Below are 19,658 nucleotides of genomic sequence, written 5' to 3' on the forward strand. Positions count from 1 at the left end.
GAAACGGCGGCGCAGCTGAGGGTCCTGACCGCCCGCTGCAGCCGAGTTCCGAAGCGCGGGGTGCTGACTAAGCAGAGCCCAACACCTCGGCAGGCGTCCCAACCCCTCCGCATTCTGACAAGGCACCGCACACCACCAGCCGAGAAGGAGATGAGCCGGTACAGCTGCAGGTGCAGGAGAGATACTGCAGGCAAACCGTGAGGTGAAGGAGCGCCGCCAAAGATGGCCGGACATCGGCGAGGTGGAGCAGCGGTCTGTGCGCGCGGCGCCGCGTCGGGTGACCGGTGCGTGCGGTGACTTCGCATGTCCGTCACCTGCTGAGCTCTACCACCACCTCGCTCCTGTCTCTTGTCTACGCGTCTCGCCAGCACCGCAGGCGCCATGTCGCCGCCGCAGCAGCGCACCTCGGGCCGCAAGCGCCGCGCACCGACGCATCTCGACGAGGCCTCGCAGTCGCCGCCGCCGCTCACCAAGCGCCCGCGCAAGGCCGTCGCTGCAGCACAGGCCGGCGGCTCGAAGCCAAAGGCCGCACGCACGACCAAGGCGAAGCAGCGAACAGCTTCTGCCAGCAAGAGTGCCAGCGCACAGCCAGAGGGCGCTCAGGATGGCGCGGCCTCCACCAACGGCGCGCAGGATGGGCCTTCTCTCGCTGCTGCCAACATGTCACCGGCCGAGCAGCCGGGCCAGGCGTCCGGCAGCGCAGGCGCAGCAGTCCACGGGGCAGCACCTCCGGCACCGCTCGCCGCGCCAGACCCAACCACGTCCGCACGAAGTCCCTCGCCCGTCATCACACGCGAAGCGCCCGAGGAGATCGAGCTGTCCGCCTCGCCCTCGCCGCAGCCACAGGCGCTCGGCGCCTCTGCGCTCACAGCACTTCCAGCCGACGTGCTCGAGGCACACCTGCCGGGAGCACGCGCACGCGTGCTGCAGCTGCTCGCTGGCTCGCTGCCGCCGCCGCGAACTCAGGGTGCTGAATGTGTCGGGCTCGGCAAGCAGTGGACAGACCTGCGAGGCGCACTCTTCTCCACTGTCGCGATGGGCGAGGGCAACAGCGCGCTTGTCATCGGGACGCGCGGCACGGGAAAGAGCTTGGTGAGTGGCTGAGCGTGCGGATCGGCGCCTCGCAGAGATGGTGGCCTGCAAGCCATAGCCATCACGTCTCAGCGCCCCTGTGCTGATGCTCATTCCCGTGCAGCTCTTGCACTCGGCACTGCGCTCTCTCCCGGCAGACAAGCCCTTCCACCACGTGCATCTCGACGCCTCAGTGCAGACGACAGACGCGCTCGCCATGCGCGAGCTGGCGCGTCAGCTTGTGCACGCCGGTGCTATCACTGTGCCGGATCAGGAGCGACTAGGTCTCTCGCGCACAATCGGCGGGCTGGAGGATGACGATGAGGCGTCAGAGGTCTCCGATGACGAGGAAGATGAGGACGCGGCTGCGCAGGCAGAAGCCAAGCCAGAGGCGACAGAGGAGGAGCTGAAGGAAGCGGTTGCCGGCGCAGTGCTAGTGAGTCAGCCTTGCGCTGTTGCAGCGGAGCGCTGCTGACGCGCGTGCAGTCCTCGATCGCGACGACGACGTCCACGCTCCTCACGCTGCTCTCGGGCGCGCCAGCCGGAGCGCTGCCGCTGGTGATCTCGCTCGGCACGTTTGACGCCTTCACGCCTCGGCCACGACAGGCACTGCTCTACGTGCTGCTCGATGCCGTTCAAGCCGGCTCATACGCGCCTGGCCTGGCTGTCATCGGCATGACGAGTCGGCTCGACACGACGGACCTGCTGGAGAAGCGTGTGCGCAGTCGCTTCTCGGGCCGCAGCATCAACGTCTACCCGCCCGGCGCCGCAGCGTGGCAGGCGTTGGCGCGCACAGCCCTCGAGCAAGGATTGTCCCCGAGCCTCGACGCGAGCGCTTTCAACACCGCTTGGTCACAGGACGTTGAAGTGAGTCTTGCGAAGCACGCGCCTCGTATCTAGCTGACACTGGAGTCCTCGCAGCGGATCATGGGCGACGGAGCATTTCAGCAGCTGCTGCGCGGACAGCATGAACTGAACGCAGACGTACGCGCACTCTATCGCATCTTTGTGCGTGTGCCGCTGAGCTGTCTACGAGTGCAAGTGCTGACTCTACTTCCGACCTGCAGACCGTCGCTGTCTCGGCTCTGTCGCCCGCCGCACCGGAGCTCGACCCACGATCGTTTGTGAACGCTGCGCTGGTGCAGCGTGCAGATGCGACAGAGAGCGTTCTAGGAGGTGCGTGCTGTCGCGGCGACCTCACGAGTCGCGTTGTCTGACCGCTTCACGCAGACCTGACAACGCCGGAGTTCGCGCTTTTGGTCGCTGCCAAGCATCTCGCGACGCGCGACCGCTCGGTCTTCAACTTCGAGATGTGCTTTGCTGAGCTTGCGCGCTGGGCCAAGCGCGCGCAGCGTGAACGCGAAGGCGCTGGCACCGGCGGCCTCGGTCTCGTAGGAGACGGGTCCACACGCAGTGCTCGGCGAACGGTTCAGCGATCCGGCGGCGGCAAGGAGGGCGGTGCTTTGGCCGATCGGCACCGCGCCATGATGGTGAGACCGCGCGTGCGTGCAGGAGCGAGAGCTGAAGCTGACTCGCGCACCTTCAGTCGTTCAACTCGCTCCTCGAGCTCGAGCTGTTCCTGCCCGACGCCATGTTCGCCACGATCTCGCACCTGCCCGGCCCGCAGGCGGGCAGTGCAGCCCTCTCGCGCACCGCGCGCGGCGCAGTGCGCACCGAGTACCTGCGTGTGCGCTGCGCTCTCGACGCTCCCGTCATCGCCCGCGCTGCCCGCAGTCGGGCTAGACGTGAGGCGCTCAGCACGAGCCTGATCCAGTGGGCCACCGCGGCCAGTGGCTGAGGGCCGCTCTTCACTCGCGCAGCGATGCCGGGTCTGTATGAATATAATCTAGGTGACTGAGCAGGTGGTGGTACAATGAGGTAGAAGGAGCAAAGGCACGGTCGATCAGGACTGCAGCACCTCGTGGCGCAGCGACGAGCCGGCACGCGGGCGGAAGAGGGTGGCTCCGCCCATGCCAGGCGGCGCCTCCTCGGGCGTCTCGTTGAGGTCCCAGACGCGCACCTGGCGGACGCGCGCCTTGAGCCAGCGCGGCTTGAGGCTGCCGCTGATCTTGGAGGCGCGCATCATGGACATCTCGCAGGAGAGCATGAGGAGGTGGGCGCCGTTCGAGACCATGCAGGGCCGGCTCGGAAGCGGCGCCGAGGCAGCGCGCCCAGGCGCACCGCCGTTGACGAGCACATGCGGCGGCGGAGCGGGGCCGCGAGTCAGGCGGGAGCGGCCGAGCGACGAGGTCCGGGCAGTGCGTGCCTGCGGGGCGACGAGTGGCGCAGCGGCCGCCTCAACGCTGACGCTGACCACTTTGACTTCGCCCGCGCGACCGCGGGTGTCGCTCGACTCGTCATCGCTCGAGCTGTTGGGGTCGACAGCGCCGACAGGTGGCAGCAGGGCGTTCTCGAGCGGCGCGGGCGGCGGCACGGCAGCTGCAGCGGCAGCCTGGCGGAGATGCTGAGCGGCGTGCGCAGCGGCCGCGGCGTAGCTAAGGTTGGGCGAGCTGCGCACGCGCGGCAGCGAGACGGCGGAGTGCTGAGAGTCGCCACCGCGGTTCGAGCGTCGCCGAGTGCCGGGAGAGCTGGAGAAGAGGCCGATGGCGTTCTGGCGTGGCGTCGCAGTCGTCGAGGGACTGGAGGTGCGGCCGGCGCGGCCAGCGCGACCGCGTGACTCGCGGCCGCTGCTGCGGCTGCTCGCCGCCTCGCGCTCGCGCGAAGCAGAGCCACGAGGACGGCGCGCGTTGCGCGGCACCTCTTCCTCGGAGGCTGAGCCTGAGCCTGAGAGCGAAGAGCCGTATGCGCTAAACGTCTCGGGCACCGGCTCCTGCACGGCTGGACGAGAGCAGCGAGGCGCAGCGCCGCTGGGGCTGCAGCGGCCGCGACGGCCGCGGCGCACCTTGCGGAAACCGTCGCTGTCCTCGTCGTCGCTCTGCCGCCGCGCGCGTTCAGACGCAGGCGCCGCGGGCGTCATCTCGTCATCCGTCAGGTCATCCGTGGAGCGCGCCTCCTCGTCCGAGCGCGGCTCGAGGCGCTCCTTCGAGGGCGAGCGCGAGAGCGAAGAGCTGCGCAGCTCCGGCGACGTCGGCGCCGAGACGGTGGACTCGACGAGATTCGGCGGCAGCTCGAGGAAGTCGCGCACGCGCATCCGGCCTCGGCTCGCCGGCAGTGGCTGGGCGAGCGACTTGGGCAGCAGCGGCTCGGATCCGCGCCGACGAGCTGCCGAGCGCCCTGCAAGGTCAAACTTGCCCGCTGCTCCCTCGTCAGCAGAGCTGCGCCGATCGTCGCCCGCCGGCGCAGCGTGCTCGTTGACGGGCCCGCGGCTGGCGCTGCGACTGCGCGTGCTACGGAAGGTCTGCAGGTGCATGACCGAGGAGAGCTCGGTGTCTGGGTCGATGGGCGCGCCGAGACCACTGACGTAGGCGCCCGTGTCGCGATCACCGTCCAGCGGACTGACGACGCCGCGCGCCTCCTTGATGTGCTCCACCGTGCTGCTGCGCCGCGACTGCGAGTCGCCGCTGTCCGAGCTGCAGCGACTGAGCGGCGAGCGGCCGGGAGAGTTGGGCGTGGTGGGCGACGAGGGCAGTCCGATCGGCAGGACCGTGGGCGACGGCGGCAGACCGAGGTGCGTGGCGGCTTCGTGCGCATCGACACGCTTCGGCGACGTAGGTCCCTGCGCGTCGTGCGCCACTGCGGGCGCCCGCGCCGTCAAGGCCGGCAGAAGAATGAGGTTTGGCAGGCGCGCCAGGCGGCGCCACGAGGCGCTGAACAGGCTCTCGTCTGCATGCGTGGAGACCGCGACTGGTGCAGCTGACGCCGAAGGCACCATAGGCTCCATAGCCGGCGGCGGCACGAACGCCGCAGCCGACTGCGGTGCGGCGGGCTCTGTGCGCGGCGGCGAAGCTGGAGTGGCGGCGGCCACCGATGCGTCGTCCGCTGCAGTGCTGCGAGACCACAGGCGCAAGTGGCTGCCGATGGCAGTGATGCGCTCCTGGTACGCCGCCGCAAATCCGCTGCGGCGCGCAGCCTCGTGCTCGGTACCCTCGGGCGAGGCATAGGCGCCGCGCGTCTGGCGCAGACGGTTGCCGCTGAGGCCGCTGGAGCCGCTGGAGCGCCGCCGCCGCTCGCTCTCTGAGTCCCACTCGACGGCAGGCACAGCGACGAGGTCGGCGATGCCGCCCTGAGTTGGACACAGCAGCGGGTCCGCCTCGGGCTCCAGCTCGATGCGCAGTGCCGGCTGCGTACCACTGGCAGCGCTGCCCGAGCTGCCGGCGCTGCGCGCCAGAGCGCCAGCCGGTGGGCTGATGCTGATGGAGAGATCGCGACGCGCCGGCTGTAGCGCTGCCTCGCCGCCTACAAGCCGCGCCAGCTTCTGTGCCGCACGGCTAGGCGGCGGCGAGCGCGAAGCGAGCGCCGCGCGGCGGGTCGAGCGGCTGCGCCGACGGATGAGCAGCGCAGAGGCTGGCACGGACGCCGAGCGCATGTCGAGTCCTTCGCCCTCGTCATCCGCCTCGTGCGTCTCAGCGGCTGGAGTTGTGTCCTCGCGCGGCAAGACGTCGATAAGCACAGCGTCCTCCTTGCTTCGTTGCCGCCGCCGCGCTCGGAACTCGAGCGTGTGCTCGCAGCTGCTGCTGCGGCTGCTCACAACGCTCGTGCCGCTCATGCCGTCGTGGTCTGAGCTGGTGCTCGCGCTCGTCGTGGCCGTGCCCAGGCTTGTCGCACATGATGCAGGCTCCTCCGAGGCCGCGCTGTGCGCCTTGGCCGAGCCAGAGACGGGCCGCAGCAGCACGCGCAGGCCACGACGACGCTCGCGCGAAGCAATGCTGCTGCGCCGCGAGTGGTTGCGCGACGAGTGCGACGAGGCGCCAAGCTCCTCGCTGTCGGAAAGAGAGGACGAAGAGAGGGCATGCCGCTCACCCTCGTCGTCGGAGAAGAGCGCGCCGTCGAGATCGATGCTCGTGCGGCTCGGCGGACGGCTCAGAATGCTGCTTGCCCGACTTGTCCGCGTCGCAGGCAAGTGCCCAGCGAGGCGCACGGTTCCGTCTGCGTGCGCTGTCCGCTCGCTGTCTGCGCCACCGTCGCCGTCGCCGCTTGAGTCCTCAGCGCCACTGAGGACGCTCGCGCTGGCGCCTCTGCGGCCTAGCCGCGACGGCGACACGTTGGCCGAGCGGCCACGACTCACTGCAGCCAGACTCGGCAGCGCAGGCGCAAGCCGGATGGCCGACTCCTTGCCCGGCGCGCTGGCGCTCGGCCGGACACGCGGCGGTGCGGGCGCGCGCGAGGACGGGGCGGGCGAGGACTCGCGCGACGCTGTGGCGTTGAGCGCACAGAGCTGCGGCGACGAGCCCGCCGTCGTAAAGAAGGCAGAACGCGCCGTACGCAGCAGCGTCGGCGTTAGGGCGCCTGCGCTGGCGGCAAGCGACTCTGCTGAGACGGCGTTTGGCGGGCTGCGCGCGACAAGGGTGCCGGCACGCGGCCGCCGTGCCGGGCTTCCGGGCGCAGACTGCCGCGAGCTGGAGCCGGACGCTTCGCCGCCGACGGCGCCGGAGCCCTGCGTCGAAGCAGAGTCGTCGGACGCTGCGCCTGCAGCCTCGTCGCCGTGCCGCCGCCGGTCGCGTGAGGTGCGGCTGCGGTGCGAGCGGCGCGGCTCGTCCTGGTCGCTGAGCACGGCGGACGGGTCGTGTGCGCGCTGCTTGGAGCGCACGCGGCTCGAGGCGTTCGAGAGACTGCGGCTCGGGATGAGCGAGTAGGGCACGGGTGCGCCCGACGCTGCGCGCTCGGCGGCGAGGGCGGCGAGGAGGCGCTGCGCCTCGATGCCGCTGCTGCTGCCGGCAAGGCTTTGCTGCTGGTGCGACGAGCCGGAGCTGCTGCTGCCAGCGCGCATCGCCTCCGAGCCGCTGCTGCTGCGGTGTGCGCGCTGGTGTTGTTGCTGCTGGTGCTGCTGCGCGCGCGGCATGGCGTGCGCCGGCGCAGCGGCCACTGGGCCGTGGTGCATGCTGGGCAGCACGGGCTGCAGACGCGGCGGCGCAGAGGCGCAGCGGCGTGTGTGTGTGCGAGCGCGACGAGGGTGCGCTCAGATGTGGTGTCGATGGCGAAGGGCGCACTCAGGCGAAGTGGGGTCTGCGCGTGCGGTGCTTGAGCGCGTGTGCCGGGTGGCCAGGCTCGCTATCGCGCGACTCACGAACTCGGCGCTGGAGTGGCGGCGCGGTGTCGTGCGGGCGCGCGCGCAGCCAGACGGGCGCACGCAGAGATTGCGCAAGCGAGGTGCGCAGAGGGTGTTGTGAGAGAGCGAGACGATGGTGTGTGCGCCCGGCGGTGGTGCGAGGCGTGGGGTGATATGATGTGAGGAGTCAGTGGCTGCGCCCGGGGTGCTGGTGCTCGTTCGGGCTCGCGCTCGCGGTGGCCAAGCTCGGGCGTGCGCACGCCGCACGCCAGCTCCGGCCAGCGGCAGCAGCGCGTGCGGCGAGAGAGCGAGAGGACGCGCGCGCGGCACCGCAGCCGCGGCGGCAGCAGCGTGCAGGCGGCCGCCTGAGCCCTGCATGCACAGGCACTAGAGCAGCGTCAGCATGCAGGCGCCGCAGGAGAGCAGCGGCCGCCCAGCACACGACTCGTCCCCTGCCGCGCGTCCTCTCTCGCTGCCCGCGCTCGCATCGCTCCACAACGGCCCATCAGCACCACGTTTTCGCTGCTCCTCGCCTCCGGTTCCGCGCTTCGTCGCCTCTTGTTCGCGACGAGAGTGCAGCACATCTACCTCCTGTCGCCAGGGCGGTCGCCTTCCGCGAGGAGCGTGGCGCATCATCGCGGCGTCTCGCAAGAGGCACAGAGTGCGGGCGGAGCTGGCGCGCGGTGCCGCGGCTGCGCGCGTGACTGGCGGCTGGCGTGCGGCAGGGCGAGTCACGGCGCGCCCAATTCTGCCCTTCACGGCGCGAGTCACGCGGCGGCTCCTCTTCCGCCTCGCCGAAGCCGAGCCCGCATCTCGGGCGCATGGCCAGCCAGGCGCGCGCCAGAAGCAGTTGAGCCGCCCGGTCTGCGGGCAACTGCAGGGGCCAAAATGAAGCAGCGGCGGCAGGCACCGCAGCGGCCGCGCAGCGACGCGGCTTCGGTGCGGCGTTGCGCCTCCTCGTCACTTCGCGGCGCCCGACTTTGCCGGCCGGGCGTCATGCAGGCAGATCGCCCGCAAGGCTGCACGCTGCACGCGTGGCAGCAATCAACGGCTCGCCTCGTTCGAGCGCAGAGGGGCCGCGCCGGGAACGGCGAGGGGAGAGGCGGAAGCCCTGCGGTGCCGCTGCATCTGGACGCCGCCCGAGGTGCCGAGCATGTGCGCAGCTCTTGCTGCAGAGCAACGCGCTACGGTCAAACCGTCCTGGCACACGAGCTCGGCCGTGCTCGTCGCGGGCAGCGGTATGACCGCACCTGGAGCGCGGCGTGCAGAGCGCAGGAAGAGAGCATCTCTCGCGCGGCATCAGCGCTTTCGTCCGAGCCACGAGCCGGAGATCTGCGCGACGGAGGAACAGACGCTCGGCACACGGCAGCGGTGCGTCCGAGAAGCGGCTTATTGGTTGCGCGCTCGCAGCCTTGGCTTGCCATGGAAGCGCAGGCAAGTGCCAGCGCGGGCCTGCTGCTGCAGCTTGCGCCTTCCAGCGCTCGGAGGGTTGCCTTGCGGGGCCTTTGTGGGTGCGCCAAGGGACACGGCGCTCGGCAAAGCGGCATGCGGGCGTGGCAGCGGGAGCGGGAGCAGCGCGCCGGCGGCGAGCGCGCCTCCTCTGCGCTGGACGCCCTCCTCGCTCATCTCTCGCGTTGCAGCGTCGTCGCCACGCCACGTCAACCACATGTCCAGCAGCGCATGAACGGCCTCCAGCAGAGCTCCTCTCCTGGCTGGAGGCTGTCTGCTGCTGCGTCTGCTGCGTCTTCCGCGCCGCATGCCCTGCGGTGGCGCTCACGAGTTTGGCGGGCCAATTCTGCGCCTTTCCTCAGCCGCACTCGTGGCGAGGGGAATTGAAGCGCCGCCGCGCGCACCCGAGAGGTCATTGTCGTCGTTCGCTGCAGAGGGGAGTTGAGGCCTTCGCCACGAAGCTCCGCTCCGCCGGTCTGCGAGGGGCGGGTGAACGAGCGCTGCAGCCCTGCAGCGAGCCCTGCAAGCTGGTGCTGCGTTTGCCGCCTCGCCTTCTTTCTCATTTCCGCCGCGCACCGTGCCTGGTGCTACATTTCGTCGCGGAGCCGAGCATCCCCCTATGCGATGGGAAGGGAGGCACTTTGCGCGTCAGCGGCGTGCTGTTTGCAACTGAGAGGGGCGCTTTGCTCGAGAAGAAGCTCGGCTCAGGGGAAAGGGCGTCACCGAGACGCTCGCGTCGCGTTTTTGGAACGCCGAGGCGCGGCGCGCCCCATCGAAAGGCGTGCTGGCCAACCCCAGAGAGCGGACTGCAGGCAAATCGTGACTTGGCTTGCAGGCTGCAATGCGGCAGCATGCACCACGGACGTGCGTGCGGGACGAGAGGTGGCTTGTCGGCCGCAGCAGCAGCGCATGCAGTCGCAGCGTGCAGCATGCAGAGCCGGCACACGAGGCGGCAGCGTGCAGCGGCATCCGGAGGGGCCGCGAGGGGAGCAACTCCGCCGCTGTTGCGAGCACAGAGAGGGCAGCGCAGCCGCAGCAGCCACAGCTCCGCAAGCGTCTTCATGCACGCCGTAATGCGGCCTTCGCCACTCTGACGCCTCTCCGAAGAGCGCCTGCGCTCGAATTAGGCTTGCACCGCGCACAGGTCGTGTGACCGAGCCATGGCTCGGCCGCACGCTCGGCAACCCCAGCGGAGTCAGAGGCCTCGGGGAGCAGCTGACCAAGCAAGATGTGCAGTAGAACCCCAGGGCCCCTCCTCAGCAGCGAGAGCGGGCGAAAGAGCAGCTTAGAGCGCTGCACCAAGCACTCGGCACCGGCACTGCTGCACGGCCCCTGGGGCGCTGCGGCTGGGGTGCGGCATCTGCCGCTCGCTGGCAAGATGATCCGCTGTGGCTATGCCGCCGGGACCTTGTGCGGAGTGTGGTGCGGCAGGCGGTGGGGCAACCGGACATCCCGCTGGAGGCTTCTTGGCCCGGCCTGCGGCCGTCTGCTGACCCTACATACTCGGCTCGACTCGTCTTCCGCTGCAGAAGCAAGATGCACTGCGGTACGGCCGCGCTTCGTCCAGCAGAGTGGGGCTCGCTGCGGCAGATGTGATCTCAGCGGAGTTTGCCCAAGCTGGGCCACGCTAAGCAAGGCGCACCGAGCTCGGGATGCCCGCTCCGACTTGGCCGTAGCGTCGTGTACCCCGCACCACATGCTCACCGGTCCGAGCCGCCGGGACACCGCACCGCTGCAAGCTTGCTGGCAGACCTCGGGCTCACCGGTCCTGCCTGCTGCGTCCCTGCGGACACATGCCCTCCGCTTGCAGCTGAGGCGAGTGCGCTGCCAAGCTCAAGGTGTGCAGCGACGCGGCGGAGAAGCAGCCTCGAGCCCGCCACGCATGCGACACGCTTCGCCTCTGCGGTAAGGTCGAGTCCAATCTATAATGACATTGCACGGAAGACCACATCTTGCAGCAGTACCGCGGCTATGAGCTCCACGACTCGAAGCCCGTGTACCGCACGCCGGCGCCCTCCTGCACGGTGCCCATGGTGACGACGTCCTTCTCGCCGCCCTGTGCGAGCGCCTCGAGCACGCCCTCCACGCTCTCCTTGGCCACGACGAGCACCATGCCGATGCCGCAGTTGAATGTGCGGCACATCTCCTTGGCCTCGACGCCGCCGACCTTCTGCAGCCAGGCGAACAGCGGCGGCTGCTGCCACGCGCTCACGTCGACGACGGCGCCGAGGTGCGCCGGCAGGATGCGCGGGATGTTGTCCGTGAAGCCGCCGCCGGTGATGTGCGACAGGGCGCGCAGGCCCTTCCAGCTGGCGTGCGGCGCGGCGCCGTCGGCGAGGCCGAGCAGCGGCGAGAGGGCATCGACGTAGATGCGCGTGGGCTCAAGCAGTGCCTCGGCGAGCGTGGCGTGGCCCTTGGGAGAGGCAAAGGGCGTAGGCGCAGAGAGCTGGGCGGCGCCCCGCTCGACGATCTTGCGCACGAGCGAGAAGCCGTTGGAGTGCACGCCCGACGAGCGCAGGCCGAGCAGCACGTCGCCGGCCTGCACGGCGTCGACGCGCGGCAGCAGCAGCTCGCGCTCGACGGCGCCGACGGCAAAGCCGGCCAGGTCGTAGTCGTCGCCCTCGTACATGCCCGGCATCTCGGCCGTCTCGCCGCCGATGAGGCCGCAGTGCGACTGCCGGCAGCCGGCGGCGACACCGGCAACGACAGCCGAGGCAATCGGCACGTCGAGCTTGCTGCACGCAAAGTAGTCGAGGAAGTAGAGCGGCGCGGCGCCCTGCACCAGCAGGTCGTTGACGGACATGGCCACAAGGTCGATGCCTGGTCGGATCCAGTAAGCGGAGGCGCGAGTCAGGCGGCCGCGCAACACTCACCGACGCTGTCGTGCTTCTTGGCGTCAATAGCCACGCGCAGCTTGGTGCCCACGCCGTCCGTGCCGCTGACAAGGACGGGGTCCTTGAACTGGCAGGCCTTGAGGTCGAACACGCCGCCGAAGCCGCCCAGGCTGGCGTCGCAGCCTGGCCGCCGTGTGCTCTTGGCCGCCGGCTTGATGGCCTCGACGAGCGCGTTGCCCGCGTCCACGTCCACGCCCGCCTGGGCATACGTCAGGCCGCCCTGACTTGCAGCTGCCTGAGCGGGCTTGAGAGCGCGGTGCGCAATGTCCCGGCGCACCACCATGCCCTCGAACGAGATGCAGTCCACGCCCGCGTATGCGAGCTTGACAGCGTCCTGCAGCGTCTCGCCGGCGGCAGAGACGACAAGCACGCGGCCGCCAGCCGTGAGCAGCTCGCCAGCCGGGCCGCGCTTCGTGCCGGCGTGGTAAACCTTGACGCCGGCCGGCAGCTCGCCGATGGTGATCGGCACGCCCGTGCTGTACTTGCCCGGGTAGCCGCCCGAGGCAAGCACGACGGAGACGGCAGCGCCAGGCCGCGTCTGGCACACGACCGAGTCAAGGCGGCGCTCGACGCACGCCAGCATGAGCTCGGCGAGGCCGACGCCGTTCGAGACGTCGATGAGCTCGAGCGCGGCCTCCGTCTCGGGGTCACCGAAGCGAACATTGTACTCCAGCACCTGCGGGCCCTGCTCGGTGAGCATGATGCCGGTGAAGAGCAGGCCGACGAAGGGGAAGCCGTCGCGCCGCATGCCGGCAATCGACGGCGCAATGATCTCGCGCTCGATGCGCTCGGTCATGCCAGGCACGAGGCCCTCGGGCGCGGGCGTGTAGGCGCCCATGCCGCCCGTGTTCGGGCCCGTGTCGCCCTCGCCGATGCGCTTGTGGTCCTGGCAGCACGGCAGCGAGTAGGTGCTGTAGCCGTCCGAAAAGGTCAGGATCGAGAGCTCGGGGCCAGAGAGGCGCGCCTCGATGAGCAGCGACGAGCCTGGCGCACAGCTCCGTCAGTAGGTGCACAGCCAGGCGCTGCGATGCCAGCCGCATCGCGCCGGCACTACACTCACCAGCCTCGCCGAACGTCTTGCGCACGAGAATGTCCTGCAGGCCCTCCTCGCACTCCTCCTCCGTCTCGGGCAGCAGCACGCCCTTGCCGGCGGCCAGGCCGCTGGCCTTGAGCACGACGCGCTGGGCGCCGCCGCAGCTGCGCACAAAGTTGCGCGCGTCGACGAGCTGCGTCGCGTCGAAGGCGGCAAAGGCGGCCGTGGGGATGTTGTGCCGCGCCATGAAGGCCTTGGCAAGCGTCTTGCTGCCCTCCATCTGGGCGGCGATGGGTGACGGGCCGAAAACGGGAATGCCGACTGCAGCACGCGGGTGAGCGGAGAGCGCACGGCGGATCCACAGCAGCAGACGCACCAGCGCGGAAGGCGGCCTCGACGCCGTCGACGAGCGGCTGCTCAGGGCCGGGAATGCAGAGGTTGATCTGCGAGAGGTATCAGCATAGAGCTCCGTCAGGCGTGGTTTGTGCAACGGCACGCGCTGTTGCCAGCACGATCGCAAGTGACTGCGCACTCGCGCTGCATGACCGCGCACAGGAGCCAGGAGCTGTCGTACTGGCCATGTCAGAGCAGAATTCGCCTCTGACGGTCCATGCCCGGCAGCATATTCCTCTCCGCGCCTGCTCTGCCTACGTTCCTCCAAGCTGCTCTGCCTGGCTGTGCTGCAGAGGAGTGCCCTCTCTCTGGCTACGCGCACGAGAGTTGCCTCGCAGCCGGCTCCCTGTGACTCCCGCTCTTTGAAGCCTTCGCCGCCGCCGTCTGGCGACCGCACTCACCTGCTGCTGCACGGCCCACTGCACAATGGCCGCGAAGCCGTCGGCCGGCGTGGCAGGCACATCGACGTTGCTGGCGCGCGGTGGCATGGCGGTGCCGCCGTTGCCGGGCGCGACGTACACGTGCTGCACGCGCGGCGAGGCGAGGAGGTGTGCGGCCAGCGCATGCTCGCGCCCGCCGGCGCCGAGGAGAAGCACGCGCAGCGGCGCAGGTGCAGGGAGTGCCATGGTGAGAGTGAGATGAGTGTGTGGAGAGAAGGAACGGCGCCGCCAGGCGGGCGAGTCAGAGGATCTGGACCGCGGCGCGCGTTGCACTGCGCGGCCGCGAAGCTCTTCCCGCTGCTCTCCTGCCGCAGAATTTGGCGGCGGCCATCTCCGCGGCGACCGCGGCGCAGGCGCGAGAATTATCTGGCGGCGCCTTGCCTCGACTTCGCCCGCCGGCGCCCTCCATCTCGCCCTCACCACACCAAGCAAGACCCTCAGACAGCCGTTCTTGTCGCCTGCGTCGTCACTCGCACCGCCGCACACGCTATACATACACCGGCGCACGCGCGCCTGCCTCTCCGCCGCCATGCCGACGCCCGACCTGCTCTCGTCGCCCACCACCGCCCTCCTCACCCTCGTCAACGTCAGCGCCACAAAGCCGCACAAGCGCCGGCGCTCGCTGCTCGCCGCCTCGCCCGCCACACGCCGCCGCCTGGGACACAGTGCCGCCGAAGCAGACGCAGCGGGCTCCGAGTCTGCACCCAGCGCCGTCGAGCGCCTGCATGCAAAGGCCAGCGCCGCCGTGCGCGCCGAACGCCGCGGCGAGCTGCCGGCTCTGGCCGGTGCCGAGGCCGAGGTGGAAGAGGCCCTCGAGGCAGCGCACAGCTCTGACGAGGACGACGATGCCGCGGCTGGCAGCAGTGCCAAGCCCGCCGCGGCCGTGGACGGCTTCGAGGCGCACTTTGCGTCCGAGGGTGCCGGCTGCCATGCCGAGCTGCTGCAGAGCCGCTTCCCAAACGCGCAGGACGGCGCACTGCCGCTGGAGTGGAGCGAGGGGGCGGACGCGAAGCGCGCAGCTCTGCTTGGAGCAGCAGCACGACGGGCGCGCGTGCAGGGCATTGAGGAGGTGGAGGCAAAGGTGAGTGCGCCCGTGTGTCAAGCCCGCAGACGCGCCGATCTGACTCCTGCGCCAGCCCCACGCGAACGTGCTAGCTGCGCTCAGCAAGCTGCGGTCACAAGCGCGTGCGTATACTCGTCCTGTCTGTCATGCCTGTCCCTAGGCAACGCTCACACGTAATGCGCAGCCATGACGAAGGAGCAGCGCTCGCTGCTGAGCTGCATCAGCGGCTACGGCGATCTGCTGCACTCGCACGTGCCGCACTCGCGCCGCGAGCGGGCAGACATGCGTCAGGTGCTGGCCACGCATGCCATGAGCCACCTCACCAAGTGCGTTCTTTGCCTCTGCTGCGCTTCATCCAGCTAATACCGGCGGCCTTGCAGGACTCGCCGGCGGATTCTGCGCAACAACGAGAAGCTGGCGCGTGCGGCCTCGAACGGCACGGCGCTCGTAGCGCCGCGCGACCAAGGCTTCACTCGGCCTACGCTGCTTGTCCTTGCGCCGCTGCGTTCGACTGCGTACGAGTGGCTGTCGACGCTCTTTGCCCTGTCCGGCTGCGAGCAGAACGACAACCAGTCTCGCTTCGAGCGCGAGTTCGGCCCGGATCCGCTGCTTGAGGCCGCCGCATCTGCTGGCGAGTCGACGGGAGACCACGCGCAGATCTTTGCTGGCAACGCAGACGACAACTTCCGCATGGGCGTCAAGATCACGCGCAAGAACTGGCGCGCCTTCAGCGGCTGGTATGAGAGCGACATCGTCGTCGCATCGCCGCTCGGCCTGCGACTGGCGATTGAGAAGGACAAGTAAGTACTGCAAGCCGCGCTGCTCAGCTTAGACGGTGCTGAGACAAGCGCTCGCCAGGGATGCAGACTTCCTGAGCTCCATCGAGATCGTCATTGGCGATCAGCTTGACATCATGCAGATGCAGAACTGGGAGCACGTCCAGGTCAGTCGTGAGATTCTCGTGCCTGTGTGGCGCTGCGGCTGACACCTTCTCGGCGCCGCAGTACGTCTTCTCGCACCTCTCCGCCATTCCCAAGGCCTCGCACGACACCGACTTCGCGCGTGTGCGGCAGTGGTACCTCGATGGCCGCGCACCGCACATGCGCCAGACGATCCTGCTCTCGGCATACGACGCGCCCGAGATGCGCTCGCTGTGGCGTGGCCTCGTCAATGTGGCGGGCAAGCGGCGCGCGGGCGTCAAGGAGGAGGGTGTGATGGGAGAGATCAGAGAGGGCATTCGGCAGGTGAGAGAGGAGCGGCATCGCACTGTGATGCAGCCTGCTGACACTGCTGCCAGAACTTCACGCGCTTCGACTGTGCAAATCTCAACGCCGAGGCCGATCTGCGCTTCCAGCACTTCACGAACAAGGTGAGCTGCTCCTCTGCTCGCCTGCTCTTCGGAGAGTTGCTCATCTCGCTGTCCCCGCAGACGCTGCCTCTCCTGCTCAAGTCGGCCGTGAGCGCCACCAAGACGCTGATCTTCGTGCCCTCGTACTTCGACTTTGTCCGGCTCGACGCCTACCTGCGCAAGCAGGACGTCTCATTTGCCGCCATCTCCGAGTGAGCAGCCGATCTTGTGCTGCCATGCTGCCTCAGCGACTGATCCCGGCTGCAGGTACTCCTCGAACAAGGACATCTCGCGGGCGCGGCAGGCCTTCTTCTCCGGCAAGAAGGCGTTCTTGCTCGTCACTGAGCGCTTCCACTTCTACCGGCGGTGCGTTGTCGTCTTTGCTTTCAGCCTGCCTGGCTCTCCCGCTCACCGTCCTGCCCGCAGCTACGTGCTTCGCGGCGCCCAGACGCTCGTCTTCTACGCGCTGCCCGAGCGTCCGTCGTTCTACGCCGAGTTTCTCTCCTTCCCCTTCGCGCCGCGGCAGGCGCGTGCCGGCGCCGCTGCCGAGGACGACGACGAGGAGCCGGAGCTCGACGCCGCAGACGTCAGCGTGCTCGCGGCCTACTCGCGCTACGACCTCATGCGCCTGCAGCGCATCGTCGGCTCTGCGCAGGCGCAGCGTATGGTCACGGAGGAGAAGAGCAACTGGCGGTTCACCTAGGCGGAGGCCAGGGCAATGAGATGCGCTGCCTTCTATCAGTCTCAGACACAGTCGCACAGGTGACGCGTGGTGATTGCGGCTCGCTCTGCCAACTGCATCCGGGCTAGGGCATTCTCACAGGTGCGCGAGGCATGGCCGCCGCCAGGTCGGCGTGCGAGGTGCTGGTGTCTGGGCTGAGGCTGCTGCGCGCAGCCCACGACGTGTCCATCTCGACGTCCTCGGGCTCGTCGGCGAGGAGCGACTTGTGCGGCGAGGGCGCGGCGCCGCTCATGAGGAACGCCGACGGCGGCAGGCCGACGCTGAGCTCGGGCGTGGCGCGGTGCAGCGAGTGGGCGTGCATGAGAGGGTGTGGCGGATGAGGGTGCGGCGGGAAGGAGAGACCGCTGTCGTTGGACATGGGCGAGCCGTCGATGAATGGAGAGACGCTGCCGCCGGCAGCCGGCGACGAGGCGCCGCTGTGAGGCGCACTGCTAAGCATGGGGCCATGCGCGTGGGTGCGGGGCAGGACGCCGGGCGGCATCGTGTGCGGAATGGAGATGGACGCCGTGCCGCTGGGCGCCGAGAGCATCGGCCCTGAAGAGGCCGGAATGATGGGCGCAGGAGCTGCGGACGTCGATGCCGGCGCTGCAGAAGAGGCTGGCTTTGCTGTGGAGCCTGAGGCCTCGGGCGCCGAGGAAGCGCCGGCCTTCGAGGCGCCACGGCGCACTGGCTTCTCCTCATCGTACTTCGGCGGCGGAGGCACGTCCGGTACCTGTGGGGACACTGGCATCAGCGCACAAGTGTGAGGGACTGACAGCGCCGGACTCACCACAAGTCGACCAGCCTTCCATCTCGCGCCACAGGCATTGCAGAGCTGGCTGGGGCCGGCGGGGCCGCGTCGCCACATTGGCGTCGACAGTGTGCCGCAGGCGCCACAACTCTTGCGGCTGCCATCGGGATTGTGCGTTGCGACGTGGCGCTTGCGCTTCTTCGGTGGCTCCACCTCTCCTGCGGGCCCAGTTGCTGCCACAGTAGAGGATGATGTGGCAGCTGCAGGTCCACGGAAGAGAGCGCGACTTGCGTTGCTGGTCGCTGTGCCCGTCGCGCCACTGCCGCTTCCGTGGGACTTCTCCTCGGAGACGATGGGCATTGATGGCCCTGCAGGACCGCCAGCACCTCCGCTGGCGATCTTGCGCTTGGCGCTGGGGCGCCCGGCAATTTGCATGATGCGCACGCCGAACTTGTCCGAGAGATGCTCCTCGAGACCCTTCGGAATCAAAGCTGCGGGCACGGAGTAGGCGAGCGGCTTGGAGCGAGGCAAGGCTGCCACCTGGAGTGCAACAGCGTGTCAGCCAGTCAGGTCTGTGCAACGTGCAAAGCAATAGCGACACTCACGAGTCTGGCAGTCTCTCTGATCGTCTCATCGCGCACCGCGCTCTCCTTGTGCTGCATCTCCATGCCCTTCTCGTCCCACGTACGGCACGCCTCAAAGCGACCGAAGGCATCCCACAACGCCTCGCTGACGCCCTCCAACGTCCAAGTGATTGGCGCACGTGCCGGCGGCGCATCTTTCAGGCCGGCCGGCAGCGCCTCGGAGCCAGGGAGCGGCAGGAAGAACGTAATACGGATGCGTGCTGGCGAGCCACGGGCGACACGAGATCCGGTGCGCTTCTCCGCGCCGGCCTGCTGGCTCGCCTCGGCGACGGCAGCGGGAATGGCGGTGCGCCGCTCGATGCTGGCATCGCGCCAAATGGGCAGCGAGAAGCGCGCCGACGGGTTTTCGCGGTACTCGAGAATGAGGATAGGCACGGGCGCGGCCGGCGTTGCTGATGATGCAGCGCTCGTCGATGCTGCTACGGGAGCAGAGGAGGAGCTGGGCTTGGACGCTGCCGGCGCTGATGGCGCGGCGGGCGCGGAAGAAGCAGAAGCGGCGGGAGCAGAGGTGCTCGTGCTGGCTGCACCGCGCGAGCCAGGCGGTGGTCCGGGCGTCGCAGCAGGAGCAGTGGCTCCCTGAGTCGCCGTCTTTGTCTGCGCACTCGCAGACGTCGAGGTGCCGCTCGCCTTTGGGTCCTCCAGCAGGCCCTCCTTCCTCAGCTCCTCCGTCACGCCGCCGATCCAGACGCCGAGATGGTGCAGCTGCTCCGACGTCGCCGAGCCCGACGCCGCCGCGTGCAGCAGCGCCTGCAGCGCCGGGTCCGTCGCTGCCTTCTCGTTGACACGCGTGACGAGCGCAGGCGAGATTGGCGGCCGCGGCTTAGGTGCCGGCGGCGCTGGCGGTGCGTGCGCAGAGGGCAGACGTGACGGCGCAAAGGGCACGTGCTTGGAGGAAGAGGACGTCGAGGCAGCGGTAGGAGGAGCAGCTGATGAGCTCGACGCTCCGGCGCTGCTTGAGGCCGCAGCGGCGGTGCCGGGCTTTGGCTCCTCCTCGCGCACCTCCCACACCTTGGTGCCGCCAAAGACGTGCGGCCCACAGCGGATCTCCACGCGGCCCAGCTGCAGCAGCACGTGCGGCTTGCGCGGATCGAGCGCACGCGGCAGGCGCTGCGTGACCGGATAGGTGATGCCGTTGCGCTGCCGTGTCGAGAAGACGGGCAGCAGCGAGGTGAGGTGGAGGAGACGCGACTGGCGCAGCGATTGCAGGAGGATGGCGCTGCGAGGGATGAGCCTAGGGCGAGATACGAAGATGAGAGCAACTCACCTGTCGGCAATGCTCAGCGCTGCGGGGGCCGGCGAGGCCTGCTTGCCCTTGCCCTTGCCCTTGCCCTTGCCCTTTCCCTCGACTGCCTCTTCCAGCTCGTCCTGTTCCTCCTCTGCCTGCTCTTCTGCCATCTCCGCATCGTCACCGTCTGCCAGGCGCTGCTGCTGTGCTCTGCGCTCTTCCTCCTCGCGCAGCTCTCTGTCCCTGCGCTCCTCCCACTTTGTGCGCTCGCGCAGCGTCGGTAGCGCAAAGGGCACGACGAGCTCGGGCGCCGCTCGCCGCGCACCGCCGGCGGCCGAGAGCGTGCCGGGTGCGGCCGGGCCCGGCAGCGAGAAGCCGATGGTGCCGCCGAGCTTGGAGGAGAGCGAGGGCGCGGCGGCCATGGCGGGCGGGTGCGTGCGGCGGGCCACGCAGAAGGCAG

At 69.2% G+C, this 19,658-nt stretch overlaps 5 protein-coding genes across 5 annotated transcripts; 2 read left to right on the forward strand and 3 right to left on the reverse strand.

Annotated features, from left to right (window-relative positions):
* Positions 1-330: 330 nt before the first annotated feature.
* On the forward strand, positions 331-2,930 carry FA09DRAFT_332121 (hypothetical protein). The gene is made up of 7 exons (XM_025743323.1): positions 331-1,092; positions 1,196-1,507; positions 1,558-1,938; positions 1,993-2,079; positions 2,139-2,247; positions 2,302-2,561; positions 2,618-2,930. Exons 1-7 carry the CDS (start codon positions 382-384, stop codon positions 2,867-2,869), a joined length of 2,112 nt encoding a protein of 703 aa, XP_025595759.1. The 5' UTR covers positions 331-381; the 3' UTR covers positions 2,870-2,930.
* Positions 2,897-7,430, reverse strand: FA09DRAFT_362850 (hypothetical protein). Its single transcript, XM_025745520.1, has 2 exons — positions 7,256-7,430; positions 2,897-7,194 (listed from the first exon to the last, which is right to left on the reverse strand). Exon 2 carries the CDS (start codon positions 7,067-7,069, stop codon positions 2,975-2,977), a length of 4,095 nt encoding a protein of 1,364 aa, XP_025595760.1. The 5' UTR covers positions 7,070-7,194; positions 7,256-7,430; the 3' UTR covers positions 2,897-2,974.
* A 3,231-nt stretch (positions 7,431-10,661) lies between these two features.
* FA09DRAFT_312167 (phosphoribosylamine--glycine ligase) lies at positions 10,662-13,651 on the reverse strand (the record flags this gene model as incomplete). The annotated part of the gene is made up of 5 exons (XM_025740686.1): positions 13,408-13,651; positions 12,990-13,056; positions 12,641-12,934; positions 11,560-12,564; positions 10,662-11,506 (listed from the first exon to the last, which is right to left on the reverse strand). Coding segments are annotated over exons 1-5 (2,436 nt in total), but the record flags the coding sequence as incomplete, so codon positions are not given.
* Positions 13,652-13,863: 212 nt separating this feature from the next.
* Positions 13,864-16,588, forward strand: FA09DRAFT_332124 (DUF1253-domain-containing protein). The gene is made up of 10 exons (XM_025743324.1): positions 13,864-14,527; positions 14,583-14,631; positions 14,694-14,835; positions 14,890-15,309; positions 15,368-15,452; positions 15,514-15,753; positions 15,807-15,878; positions 15,939-16,069; positions 16,125-16,223; positions 16,284-16,588. The coding sequence occupies exons 1-10, from the start codon at positions 13,976-13,978 to the stop codon at positions 16,558-16,560; spliced, it is 2,067 nt and encodes a 688-aa protein (XP_025595762.1). The 5' UTR covers positions 13,864-13,975; the 3' UTR covers positions 16,561-16,588.
* A 75-nt stretch (positions 16,589-16,663) lies between these two features.
* Positions 16,664-19,620, reverse strand: FA09DRAFT_341128 (hypothetical protein; the record flags this gene model as incomplete). The annotated part of the gene is made up of 4 exons (XM_025744404.1): positions 16,664-17,311; positions 17,369-17,869; positions 17,935-19,189; positions 19,238-19,620. 4 exons carry the CDS (start codon positions 19,618-19,620, stop codon positions 16,664-16,666), a joined length of 2,787 nt encoding a protein of 928 aa, XP_025595763.1.
* Between the last annotated feature and the right edge of the window lie 38 nt (positions 19,621-19,658).

Source organism: Tilletiopsis washingtonensis, assembly GCF_003144115.1.
Source record: "Tilletiopsis washingtonensis strain MCA 4186 unplaced genomic scaffold FA09scaffold_22, whole genome shotgun sequence".
Classification (NCBI taxonomy): Eukaryota; Fungi; Basidiomycota; class Exobasidiomycetes; order Entylomatales; genus Tilletiopsis; species Tilletiopsis washingtonensis.